Source organism: Acanthisitta chloris, unplaced genomic scaffold (assembly GCF_000695815.1).
Source record: "Acanthisitta chloris isolate BGI_N310 unplaced genomic scaffold, ASM69581v1 scaffold5218, whole genome shotgun sequence".
In the NCBI taxonomy this organism is placed as follows: Eukaryota; Metazoa; Chordata; class Aves; order Passeriformes; family Acanthisittidae; genus Acanthisitta; species Acanthisitta chloris.
Genome location: NW_008688569.1, coordinates 90,045 through 104,523, shown reverse-complemented (window position 1 = coordinate 104,523; position 14,479 = coordinate 90,045). Strand labels below are relative to the sequence as shown.

General features: G+C 36.0%; 1 protein-coding gene across 1 annotated transcript in view; it reads left to right on the top strand.

The window, feature by feature from the left end:
* Positions 1 to 1,678: 1,678 nt before the first annotated feature.
* The window catches only part of ALX1 (ALX homeobox 1), a gene marked incomplete at its 5' end in the record, with an annotated part of 17,250 nt that continues 4,449 nt past the window's right edge, over positions 1,679 to 14,479 (top strand). Inside the window, 2 exons of the mRNA XM_009081059.1 lie at positions 1,679 to 1,983; positions 5,901 to 6,029. Of these exons, the coding sequence (XP_009079307.1) occupies positions 1,679 to 1,983; positions 5,901 to 6,029 (434 nt within the window). The remainder of the gene's footprint in view (positions 1,984 to 5,900; positions 6,030 to 14,479) is intronic.

Here is a 14,479-nt window from a genome sequence, read left to right as displayed (position 1 = left end):
AAAAAACCCCGGGTGTCGGTGTCGGAGGGTGCCGGGCACGGGCGGCTTTCCGGGGCCGCTCCAGGGAGGGGATGGAAGGTCGCTTAGACATATTTGGTTCTTTGAAATAACGCCTTGTGAGGGTAGAGGGGATTCTCTCTGCCGTGTTAGCAAATAATGTGTAAAGGTGATTCTTCCGAAAACGACGCCGGTCACTCAAAGGGAAGTGTTAAATACTGTATCAATTATTTAATTTTTTTTCTAGCCGATCGGCAAGGAGAATGTGGAATGGTTTATTTTTGAAACATTTAAAATTTTTCTTATTATACCAACATGATGGAAATCGCGTATAGAAAAAAAATACTTAAAATTAGTTTCCTAACATAAGCGGAAAACAGTTAAGATCAGCTGCAATAAGGAGATTAACAATATCTTACGCTTTTCGACTTCATATAGACATTAAAGTATGTATTTTTTGAGGACGCTCCTTTTTGTTAGAAACAATTTGTAAGAAATAATGACAGATTTCTCCAAGTGCAACTTAAAAAACCCAAAAACAAACAAGCTAGAGAAAATTGATTTATATATTGAAGTTTTCCTTATTTAGCCCATTTAATGTGTGCCTCGAGGGCTTTGGGCCATTTCCGATCTATGTATGTGTTGATGGTAAGTATCTAAAAACTGTTTTCTTACAGCAGCTAGGATTAAAAGAAAAGAAATTACTGAGGATGCGTAAACTTCTTATAGTATGTTACTTGCCATCTTTGCAGATTTTAATTTCAATAGAGTTTTAAACTTTTTTTCACCTGTTTCTAAGAAAAGGAAAAAAAGCATTTTTGAATCCTGTAACTTACTGCATGACTTTTCCAGTGATGTGAGATATGTAAAAAAATATTTTAAAATAGGACAAGTTTCAATTTCATATTAAGAAGCTACTGCCGAATATTTCTTATTTCTACCACTCGGGTTTTACCCAAAGACAAATAGTTCCTGCAATCCCTATAGAAAGTATATGAAGCAATCTCTTTTAATAAGTTAACATTTTACAGAAATGCTCTGTATTTTGTAACCATAATAAACCTAATTGGAAACAATTCGACTTTACAAATCCAAGGAAGGTATATGGGATCTATTGAATTTGTAAAGCAAAGTTAATTTTCAGTTTCGCTTGCTTTTTGATTTGTCAGTTTGCAGCTATTTAGTTTGCTTCACTGATATTTTGTATTTTCATAGAAATAGAGGTTTTTGCCTTTGCTTCCAAGTTTAAAGGCATATTCCTCAATATCTTTGTGCCACTTATCTTGTATGTAAATCTATTTTGGGCTAAGATTTCTTATCTGTGCAACTCTAGTTGATGCTGATTTCATGGATTATTAACTACTTTAGTGGCAGTGGTGGTAGAGTGAAAATATCCAAGTGTTCTTGTGCAGTTTCCTTACTCTGAAAGTTTTTAGGTGTTATTTTAAGATACAATTCTCAGTTAAAATTCAGTGTGATTTAGTACTTTTATTCTGTCTGTGGTTAATAGTACAAATTCCTCTTCCACGATCTCATATAGAAATAATACAGCCACATAGAGTCAATTTCCTCCTGAAACAGTTTTATACAAACTTCTGAATCTACAATCCCCCACCCACCTCCCTCCTTAACCAGGTATTTAGCCAGTTATTAACCAGTCATTAACTCACCTTCTGTACAGTGAACTACGGGATTACTAAAGTGGAAGGACAGCCTCTTCACACAGAGCTGAGCAGGCCCATGGACAATTGCAACAATCTCAGGATGTCTCCAGTGAAAGGGATGCAGGAGAAGGGGGAACTGGATGAACTTGGTGATAAGTGTGACAGCAATGTCTCCAGCAGTAAGAAGAGGAGACACAGAACAACTTTCACCAGTTTGCAGCTGGAGGAACTGGAGAAAGTATTCCAGAAAACTCACTACCCTGATGTCTATGTAAGAGAACAGCTAGCTCTGAGAACAGAACTCACTGAGGCCAGAGTCCAGGTAGGAACCAAACTTCAATGTTTTCATGACAAATTGTGCATTGTAGGAACTGCTAAATGGCACTCTTGGGGATTGTACAGAAAGCCTGTAAAGCTAAAGTAAAAAGCTTGTTTTGCTTTATTTCTTTATGGATATGGGCTGTTATGCTGCAGTACTAAAATAACTTGTTATTTTTTTTAAATAGCTTGTGTTGCTTTTTAGAAGCTTGTTTAAAGGATGAGAAAACATCGATAGTAAATCTGTCTTCATCTCTGGTAGAATTCTGGGAAGTGAATATGTAGTGTTACATGCAAAGATCCCATTAAAGAGACATGTTGCGCGTCGTTCAGACGGATAACGATACAGAATTCAACTGCAGAGGATTCTGTGTGTGTTACAGCATGAAAAGTACAGTCTTAAAAGTAATCAAATTCCTTGTGTCTGTCCAAAGAATATGCATTGAAACTGCACATACATAAACGTGTATAAATATATACATGTGTGTGTAAATCAAGGGCATAATCCTTACATCTCCATTGTATGGAAGGAGCTTAGAAATCACAGAATTAGGAGGTACATTTGCCGGTTTTAGACCTGAATAACTGATGAATAACATTATTCTAAATTTTGGAATGAAACATACTGTTGACCACTTAGTGCATTATTTGAGTATCTTAACTGCGTACAAATGCGATTCATTCCGTATGTGCTCATACAGCAATCTCAACAATATTTATGGCTTTGGATGTGTAATGGTGAGAAAAGAAGCTAAGTATCCAGGAAATGCAGCCCCTCCCCTGTTTAGAGATCTTCCATTAGAAAAGGGTGTGAGCAGCCTTTTGCAAGTTTATCCCATTTTTAGACATCTCCCCTGTTCTGGCAATAATCATAATTTCAACTCAGAGAATAGCAGTCACATTGATTCTTACAGACTGGGAGTAATTTTTCTAATTTATTGACTTGAATATGATAACAACTTCACAACTTGTAATTAAACACATACTCACACACATGCATGTAAAGGAATAGACGTCAGTGCACATGCATACAATTTAAATTAAACAAGGATCACTTTCAGAAACAAAGTCAGCTAATTCATTTTATAAAGAAGTGTTCTTTTCATGTCTGTTCAACCATACATCATATTTGCTGTTGTCATCAGAAAGAGAGTCTAAAACTGTGTCAGTTACATCAATACAATATCAGCAGTACTGACTGCATTTATTTCAGTGGCTTTTAACTTTCCAGGCTCTGTGCATTCCCTCTCCTTCTGAATTTGGTACAGCTTTCCAACTATGATTTCCATTCATTGGGATTTAGTCTTGACTTAAAAAAAAAATAAACAAAAAAGCTTGCAGAATGTTCAAACACTGTTCTAACAAATGCATAACTCTGGAATAAAGAGAACTGCTCCAAGTACAAATTAATAGTCAGAACAAGAACAGGGGAATTGGACTAAAATGTGTTAATTGACTTTTTATCACAATTTCCAACTATGATTTCCATTCATTGGGATTTAGTCTTGACTTAAAAAAAAAATAAACAAAAAAGCTTGCAGAATGTTCAAACACTGTTCTAACAAATGCATAACTCTGGAATAAAGAGAACTGCTCCAAGTACAAATTAATAGTCAGAACAAGAACAGGGGAATTGGACTAAAATGTGTTAATTGACTTTTTATCACAATTTTTTTGTCAACTGACTTTTATCACAATTTAAGGTGTCAACTGACTTTTATCACAATTTTTTCTAAGGCTTCATATGGTAAGAGTATTAAAAACAAGAAATGAGAAATATAGATGTCTATACCAAACTTTCACAGAATATCAATTTCTATTTCATTTAAACATGTCTTTCCCTTTTTTAAAAGATAACCAATCTTTGCATTTCTCATATGCTAAATATGAAAGGACATGGTGATAATTTCTGTCCAGAGTAGCACCAGTATTCCATCACAAGATTAAGTAATTTAAAAGGCTTTACGTCATTAGAGGCAAGCATCTGGCAACTCAGGGATAACAAGCAGCAGATTTCTACTGCTTTGTGGAGGAAAATGGTTACTTTATCTCTGCCAACACTCAGTTTCTAGTAAAGTGGTGTAAACAGAAACATTTTGTGGGATTGTCAAAGGAAAAAAATATGTGCTTTTTTTCTCATTTAGTTACTATAAATTCAAGCAAATTGTTTGATTTAGTTTAGCAGAGTTATCAGCTGGATACCTTACCCACAGTTCCCTTCACCACCGTTTCGTCAACATACAATTTAATATTTGTCCTGCACACATGCAGAGACAGCCAACCTGAATCTAATTTATCTAAGTTGGTTTTTTTTCCTGCTGCATGTCAATGCAGTAGTTGGTACCCATTTTAAGGAGATTGTCAAGGTCTTTTTTCAATGAAATTGCCTCGTGACTACATTCCCTTATGGTGTCCCTGGTGCCTCCTATGGAGACAGGAGAATGATTTTTTGCCTTGTTTTTTTACTGATCCTCAGGCATCATAAATAAGACAAATTTACCAACAGGGTCCCTAACAATATATACTCACCAGTTATATTCATGAGCCTTGCTTTGATTGCTGAGTACATTTTAGAAGGTTGCACATACTAAATCCAGATCAAGTCCTTGGGAATGAAAATGAGCGAAATTATGCCCTAGTTGCTTAAGCAGCATCAAAGGACAGCTGAGTTCTCCAAAGATGAATGCAAGAATGGAATTATAAAACAAACAGTGCTATTATAAATATCCCAGAATCTGGGGCCAGAAAATCTCCCTCAAAATATAGGAAGTATCTATACAAAAACCCCTCTATTCATGTGTGCATGTATCTAAATGGATTTACAATTAGTTTAGCAGGAAGACTAACCAATAGCATTGATTCCTTTTTTAAAAAAAAATGGTTCTGGTAGAAGTGTGACTTCTTAAAAAAGTTATAATGTTTGCTCACACCAGACCAATAAAGACTAGTTGGATAATATTATTTTTATACAGTGTTATTTTTCTTGGGAATCCTTTTCATTCATCAGGATAATTATTAGCTAGTCCAAACTACACTGTCTGAAAGAAAAAATACATTTTGAAGACCATGGAACATTGACAGATATCAGTAACAGCAAGAAATATGCATATAATAGAATCATAGAATCATAGAATTAACTGGATTGGAAAAGACCTCAAACCCTGCCATGGTTTTGATATAACACCCAACATTCATAATATTGCAGAACAGAGGCCATAAAGAAATACAGGTATAAAGAAATTACCTTTAGTTGACAAGAAAACATTCAGTTCTAAATTATTTCATAGTCTAAATGTCAAGTGCCATTCTTTAGTTTTCCATTCCCAAGAACAAACATCACCTAACATCAATGTGAAAAAAAAGTCACAGTAGTTTGAAAATTGTCTGTGGCATTGTGATTTTTTTATTTTCTCCCTTCCCTATTGGCCTTCCTTATGGAAACCTTTTCTGCAGTGCAGACTAATGTCCTGGTTCCAGTTTTCCCTGCCTTTTCATTACTGCACTTGATAAAGACTATGTACACCTCTAGGAGTCAGATTATGGGTAGTCATAGCAAGTCAGTGGGAACTGGAAATTGAGAGGAAGTTTCTTTACAACTTGACTTGATATGGATTGATCTTCCTCAGGTTGGTTGCTTTGAGGTTTTTTTTGTTTTGTTTTTGAGATAATATAAAGGAAATACTATGTACTTTTAAAATACCCAGAAATAACTTATCAGATCTGCAAGAAATTAATTCTCAGGGGGAGAACTTTCCTCTCTAGATAAATTTTCAAAGCTACTGTGCAAAATCTCTTGGGGATTTTTTTGGTTTTTTTTTTTTGTTTGGTTTTTTTGTTTTTTGTTTTTTTGTTGTTTCCTAAAACTCTTTACACAATATGCAATTGAATTTACATTGATGACTGTTTCATTGTATGTTATAGGTTTGGTTTCAGAATCGAAGAGCAAAATGGAGGAAAAGAGAACGCTATGGTCAGATCCAGCAAGCTAAGAGCCATTTTGCTGCCACCTATGATATATCTGTTCTTCCAAGGACTGACAGCTACCCTCAGGTATGGTAAAGACAAGTAGTACTTTGATTCTACATTTGGCTTCTTTCCCATCTTTAGTCATACATATGTACAGAAGATGCATGAAGGCTTTCCTGTGGTTTTCTTTCAGTGTTCTTGAGAAACACTGACAGGACCTGCCACTGTGAAAACAGTTCTGACATCTAATATGAATAATTAACTCTTAAAATACAACAAAGAGCAAACATTAAACAAATCTTAGGAGCTGCAGAGATTTGTGTAAGTTGTCTACTGAGAATGGCTGGCAATATGGTTGTGCAGCTAAATCTTTTCTGCACACAAAATTATATTGGGACTTGAATCATTCTGAGGTCCAGATGCAAATTCTGGATAAAGTCTAGATCCAATGAGATTGACAGCCATTATGTGTTTTTGACTGCAATATGGTTAGAATTTCCCCTCTGGGATATTTGTATTCACAGGCACAACTGTCTTAACAACTCTGGTCTTGTATGCTTTGGTAAAATGAGGCATAAACTATGGGAGCAGTAGACAACTTCCTTCTGATGTATTAAATATGCACTGTTTCTTTATGAATCTCAACAGACCATTGAATAGAAAAAGTCTTCTACAAGCATGAAACTATGTTATAGCCATGTACAATCAGAATTGAATATATATGGCTGAGTGAAGGAGGAAGAGAGACAGCTCTTTCAGTCAGTTGCAGTGTTTAATTCCTGTTTTTTTTTCTTTTTCAGTTCTCTGTTAGTATATAGTAAGGTATCCTGTTTAATAAGACCATAATCTTCTGTCTCTGTTCTCCAGCCCTTTAGTTTACTGCCTTGACTCACTCTCTGCTTTTGTTTTTCTGCTTGCTTGCTTTAGCATGTTGAATACTTTTATTCTGAAGCCATTTTTTCCCATGTCTTTGTCTTTCCATTGCCCTTACCACATACTTAAAAAAAAGTGTACCTTGCAAAGTAAAAAGTCTAGCATGGATCACTTCCACTGCTGGTGTTCTGGTGCTCTACTTCATTATGTAGCAGAGTATCTGCCAGCCCTAAGAATATACACATAGTCTGTGTGGGCTTTTTTTGGTCATGTTCTACATTGGCAAAATGAAGAATTCCCCAGACTTGGAGAAGAGTAGTTAGAAAGTGGCCCAGCAGAAAAAGACCCGGGAATGCTGATTGACGGACGGCTGAACATGAGCCAGTAGTGTGCTCATGTGGCCAAGAAGGCCGATGGCATCCTGCCCTGTATCAAAAATAGTGTGGCCAGCAGGATCCAGAAAGTGATTGTCCCTCTGCACACAGCACTGGTGAGACTGCAGCTCAAGTACTGTATACAGTTCTGGGCTCTGCAGTTCAGGAAGGACATTGAGGTGCTGGAGCAGGTCCAGAGAAAGGCAACAGAGTTGATGAAGGGCCTAGAGAATAAGTCATATTAAGAGCAGCTGAAGGAGCTGGGGGTGTTTAGACTGGAGAAAAGGAGACTCAAGGGAGACCTTATTGCTCTCTACAGTTTCCTGAAAGGAGATTGCAGCAAGGTGCGGATTGGCTTTTTCTCCTAGACAACTGAAGACAGGACAAGAAGGCATAGCCTCAACTGTGCCAGTGGAGATTCAGGTTGGACATCAGGAAGAATTTTCTCACTGACAGGGTGGTTAAGCATTGGAATAGACTGCCCAAGGAGGTGGTGGAGTCACCATTCCCGGAAGTGTTCAAGAAATGACTACTTAGTGCTACAGTTTAGTTGACATGGTTATGTTTGGACAAAGGCTGGACTTGATCTTGAAGGTCTTCTCCACCCTTAACACTTCTATGAATCTGATTAGCTTTGTTCCAGAGGTCTTGGGCCTGTGTGTCATCTACATGCACTGCATGACACACTTTGTGTTTAAGTAGGTGGACACAATACTTGTTGGACACCTACCTGGGTGAAGGTGTGCAAAAAGATCTTAAGTACTTCTAGCTAGATTCACAAAGACAGATGCACATTCACTTACAGATTTCACCCTAGGTGTTCAACTCTCTTTTGAAGGCCTTTCTGGCATATCAGTAGCATCACAACAAATGATACAAGGAATAGTACTTCAGCTTTGCGATCTCTATCCCTGACTCAATTTTCTAGACTAAATTTTGTGTCTGCAAGCACATCTTGCATTTTTAGTAGGACTCCATCTACAAATTTTCACAGTTGACAAAAATTTCATTAGCATATGACAAAGGAATAACGCAAGTCCTTGGTAAGAACTTAAAATGAATATCCTAAAATTAACATTTTTTTAAAAAAAACCCACTTTTGAATTATATGCTAATATTATACATAAAATTCTAAACCCAATAAAATACCTATTCTGTACTTTCATATTATGAAAAAGATGAGTGAATTCACTGCATTTCTATTTACAAGTTTGTTCGAAAGATACATCCTAGACTGATGACACAACTAAATTTCAGCCTGGCAAAGCTTTCTATCATTAATTTATAAATTCTTAAAAACGGAAGATTGAAATGCAAATGCTGGTCCCATAATCTTAAATCAAGCATCTTTGAAATGTGTAGAAATATAAAATGTATACTTATTCATAAACACAAATATGTTGTGCTCACCTACAACCACAGACTAACATACATATTTGTGTATGTATTGGTATATATCAGTAAACCGAGAGGCACATGTATGTAATTGAGTCTAGTCACCTGCATGAGAAAGTTGTGTTGTACTGTGCTGTACTTCATGAACAGGAACAAGTTGCTAAATGAAGGTGTGAGTCCACTTTGAATTGGCTATTTCAGCTGAGTGCTTGCGTGCATAGTTTGGCTGCATGATAAAAACAAGGTAGATTACTCCTCAGTGAAGGAGGTGGCTACATTGCTGAATACTGGAATATGAATAGGTATCCAGGTAATTATCACAGAACATTCAATACAAATTCATATTCTTGCTGACCTGGTGGTAATTCTTCACAGTTTTCATATTCTTAAATCCTCATCTTCAGTAAAACTCTGTCTGTATCATATACATAACATTTCAAGTGAGAATGCCTGAGACAATGAGCTAGATGTCCATTTATAAATGCCTCACATATTGAAAATAAATATACTGCACATGACTTGCTATAAATTCATTAATCTATCCGACAGTTCAGGCAAAAAGAAGTGTTTAAAATTGTAATTTGCATGTTCGATTTTAGTGTTATAGACTGATGTCCCAAACAATTACATTATTTCACTGTAGTTAATGCAAGAAAAAATAAAGTCAAATTGTCACAATAGGAGTGCTGGTATACTTTACTTTTGTTCCTCCCCATTACCCATGTACAAGCATTCCTATTGTGACTATGACATCAGCAAATATTAAATAAGCTTTGCCATACTTTTGAGTAAGCAGTTTTTCTTGGGGATTGTGGAATGCAGATCACTAGACCTTATTTATGAAACCTTTATTAACATGGGGAAAACAGACTCCCTGTTGCTGGCAAAAAAAAAGTAGTATGAATGTTGAAAAAGTATGAAATCAAGCTGAGATGTTTACAACTCTGTGACAGAAGAAATGGGAACAAATGTGAATTTCTGGTGTGCATTATATGAATTTGCAGCCTCTGGTTTCAGTTCCACCATGGATATGTTAAAACACATCCTGCTTGCATTCAGCAGAAGCATCAGTCTCTTGCAGTCAACAGAGGATGTTGTGGAGACTTCCACTTAGTCTCTTCACCAATTATCTTCATCAAATACAAATCAAGAACATGATGTTGCTATGCACTGTGTGACTATATAAACCTGAATGGTTTCCTGTGGAGAAATGATTCTTTCAACTTATTTCAGATAGAAGGCAGGCTCTGAATCAGAGAAATGTTGAGGTTGGAAGGGAGCTTTGAAGGTGGTCTGATCCAGCACCTGTTTCTATAATCCAGTCTAATTTTGCTATTAAATGGCACATCTTGTTCTTCAAAGTAGTAATAATTTAGGAGGTTTTTTAGATCATAATTGTTTGCTCATCTGTCTGCCCAGAAGTTCAATATCTCCTAAACTCCCCAAATTCTGCATGTATACATCTTCCATTAATTATACTGGCAACACCTGGATAACAGAGGAGGGTAGTTCATACAACATTCTAGCACAATCATCTGTTATTCACATACTTTTTCATGGCTTTAACATTTAAAATACAACACCATTAAGTTTCTGTTCAGATGAAATTTAACTTTCAACATTATGCTGAAAATCAGATTTTTCTAGGAGAGTATTATACACAATACTTTACATTCATTTTAGCAAAATGTTTCAGTTTTGTTAGTGTCAGTTTCTGAACTTCAAGCTTCTCTTGCAGGTGCAACACATTGTGGTCTAAGTCATCTTAAGTGCACTCAGAAAACAATTTACTGGTTAAAACATATCCCACACAGTTTGAGCCTCATGGACTAGCAATATCCTACTGATGGTATAAAGGTTAAGAGGGAGCACCTTAACAGATTCACTTCATGGGGAAGTTTACTTCAACCCACCTTAGTAAATGTTAGCAAACAAGCAGTACTTGATTCGGTCACCTAAATACAGTGTCTGGTGTTATTAAACATGTCTTGGGATATCTGAGACACTGTTAGAGTGCTGATGAACAAGACTTAAAAGAAGGATCCCTTTAGGATAGGTAGCTGTGGTCAGATAAACATTAGATATTAGTGCTTAGGAAACTTAACAAAAGGGACATTTATGCCAGAGACAAGTTCCCTTTAGAGTTGGTGAAAATCTGATCAATTAAATTTTCTCTTCCTAAAGTATAAGGCATAAAATAAGTAAGATGATCTCTAAAAATGTATTTTTTGTTCTGATGTCTGTTTCAGCTGCAGTCACCTGTACTTGTCTTACATGGATCTATATAAGATGTATTGGGAGAGGAACAACACAAATGTTCTTTAGCCTTGCTCTTCTCTTACCTTGTTGGCCTTTATATGACTGCTTTTGCCACCCTATGTTAGTGGGAAGGCTATTGTTACAGAGGGTACTTGATCTTGTCAGGTTCAATGCTTAAGTATGAGAAGCAGCAAGGGATCAAAAAAGCCGAGAAAAAATTTCATTTTATCCCTTCCTTATTTACATGCACAAGAGTAAAATTTGATCAAAAGACTATATTATTATGATGCAGACTTCCAGCTTTCCCTGTATGAGTTAAATTTACACAGATGTTATCTTTATAAATAAGTGCATCAGTATACAAATAAACATTAAATTGTATAATTGAAAAGCAGACAGGAGGGGCAAAATATTTTTTTCCAGCTAGGCTCTTTCTTTCTTTTGCATTTTTCTTCCTTCTCAGTTGTTCTTTGAGACATGTTAATTTGTTGACATTTTTCTTCTAAGATCATTTGAAAGGATTCATTTTGTCACACCATTCTGCTTTCCCTTAGTATCACATGTGAAATGTTTGTTTTTCTTACTTCCTTGAAAATGCATGCAAGAGTTGGAAAGGATAGAATGTAATTTCTTGTTTCAGTTGGAAAAACCCAGTCTAGCATAGGTGCGAATGCTGAGGGGACAAAAGAATTTAAAAAGTATGGAACTGGAGTGATATAGGAGGTGTAGAAAGAAGGGGGAATGTTAAAATCTCAGAAGAAGGAAGGGGTTGAATTCTGTCCACTAGACTGATAAATCAAATTAATATGTTGAACAGCATGGCATCACATGATTTGTTGGCAAAGTGTGCAACAGGGGAACGAGTATACATGTGTTAAAATACTAAGTTCTTGGATCATAATTGCAGTTTGCTCTGGCCTTAGTACATATGGGTAATCCTCATTAGCAATAATCAAAGTTACATGCTCCAATTAAATATTCATATGGAATATATTAAACACCACATGTTATATGACTTAAAATTTCTTTTAACTGCAGTAGACATATAAATGACAGTTAATCACGATAGTTCATTAAGGCTATGGGTACACTGATTAAGTAGGAGTAGATGTGGTAGACATATCTGAGCTAGCTTCAAAGAAGTTCTATCATACACTCATGCTGTCTAGCTGTGACAGCATGGAGCTCAGGCTGGGCCACCACCTGGGTGGTATGTAGCTTGCTGCACGTGCATTGGTTTGCCTTGCTGTGGCTGATCTTCCAACAAGAGTAACATTTCTAATATTTTAGGTGGTGTCAGTTCCACACAAAGTAGCTTGCAAACTGCACTTTTATTTTCTCCTGGTTATAAACTGCCACTATATGTGGTCCTCCTCATTGTCTCAATATTCAGTTTGTTGCTCTACTGGGTTTTCTTGTGAAACATATTTATTTAAGTGTGTGAGTGACTTTACTAGGGCTTAATTATAAGGCAAATCCATTTTTTCCTGATAGAATTTTTTTAAAGAGTGTTTTTCAAAGTATGACATTTTGCATTTAACTGTATCATAGATGTGATATCTAGTTCATTCTTATCATTACTGGCCCTGAGATTGCAGTAGGAAGAATTTACAGTTTACAAATCATCCCATACAATTATAAAGTCTTGATGGCTTTTCAAATCCTACCTTATTTTTCAGCTTACTAAACTTGTTTAACCATGGAATCAAATGATCAGATTTTTATTTTGTTCATCACATGTAAGCCTACATGTGGACTGAATGGGTCTACCACATACTTAGAGCTGTATCACTAAGCCTCTCACTACTGTGGGCCAACTAGCATCTTATGGACATATCTTAAAATGGTGTGTTGCAGCTTTCTCATATGTACCTGAACACAAACCAGTACAGATGATCTTCACATGTGCACTAGGTCCAACAGTTCCTACAAAAATGATCACAAATTACACCAAGATGTATTCACTCTAAATATAAAGGAAAAAGTGCAATGAGAGTGGTAAAACTTTGGAACAAGTTATTCATAGAAATTTTTAAGTCTCTGTAACTGGAGCTACTCAAAGCTTGTCTGGCTGGGGCTTGAGTAACCTGATCTGAATTCAAGGTTATCTGTGAGCAAGAGTTTGGAATAATAATCCCGGAAGTTCTTTTCAGTTTAAATTATTCTGAGAATCTATCAATCTACAAACTTGGAAAGTACAGGCAAAACTCTGCCCATACTTTGGATGCTCCTAAAAGAACCTCAGAAAGAAAATGTGGGAGATGACAGACCAAGTTAATTGTGCTGAGGGACTAGGAACAGCCAACAGATCATGACTTGTGAACTAGCAGTTTTGGGCAGTTTAACAGCTATTGCATTTAACCTGCCAAAAGTAGCTCCTTGTGCAAGCGCAGGTTTGATGTTTTCTGTTGGTGCAAGGATTGTTGCTTCACACAAGGAGAGGAGAGACAAAAATTTAACAAATCAGTCCAAAATTCACATCTACAATAATTAGATAAATTCTTAACTTTTCAGTTAGTGCCACTATTGTTTCCCTTGCAGTGTCCAGGAACATCTTGAAAACAGTACATGTGTAGTTTCTGATTACTCACTGGAGTAATTATAAGAACATTCAAAATGCATAACATTTATTAGGTAATATATATATTAATAATAACGTATTAATTAATATCAGAGATCTTAAAAGAGATTAGAATTTTGTTTCCCATGTGAAGGACTAAAACACGTTTACTCAAGTAGAAGCTGTGTGTGCTCATATGTGTGTCTGTTGGAAACAGACTCCAGCCTGCATAGACAAATGACCCATGAGTCAAGCTGACATGAGCCAAGAGATTTGGCAATGGGAGAACCAAAGCTGGGGAAATGACAGTAAAGTTCTCAGAAATGTTTGAAATTTGAGTTTATGTGATTTCTTCAGGTGCTGTGTAAAAAGGCTGTAGCTAAAAGAGCTTGAATGTTTAACAGAGAAAAAGGAATGACACCAAGTGGGATGACCAATTACCTCAGCTCATTTTCCTCTGCAGTGTCAAGCAGAAGTCATATGCTTAGGAAATGATATCACAACCATGTTAACAGCCATAACTCTCCAGTTATGTTCTTGGCACAGCTATGAAATCCTATTTCTTTTTCTATCAGGAAGGGGGTGTGTGCATGTGTATGTGCGTATAAAACATACAGTAGGTAAATATATTGAAGGGCTCTGGTAATTTCATGGTAACCACAAGAGCAAAGCTCAAGTTGTTTGTGATGTTAACAGAAACCAGAGATCTACTGTATGTATAGCCTCATTCACAGTCTCTGAATTGCCTTTTATATAGTTCATGGATCACACAAGATTTTAAGAGGAAAAATATTTTCTTTAAATTCATGTACATAATGTCCCTTTTCCTTTTAACATACCAGAAGAAGGTCTGATAATTTTGACTTATTGTGAAACGTTACTGTATTTATTTTTAATACAGGTATACCTTCTGCACCTAAATTTCACTACAAGGTATTTATGTCATAAATCCTTGTTAAGAAAGCAAAATATAATATCAAAAGTGAAGTCACTCAACAAACTAAAATGAATAGAAAATTGATATGACTGAAACATTCTTTTGGAAAGCATAACTGCCTCATGAGAGAAGATGT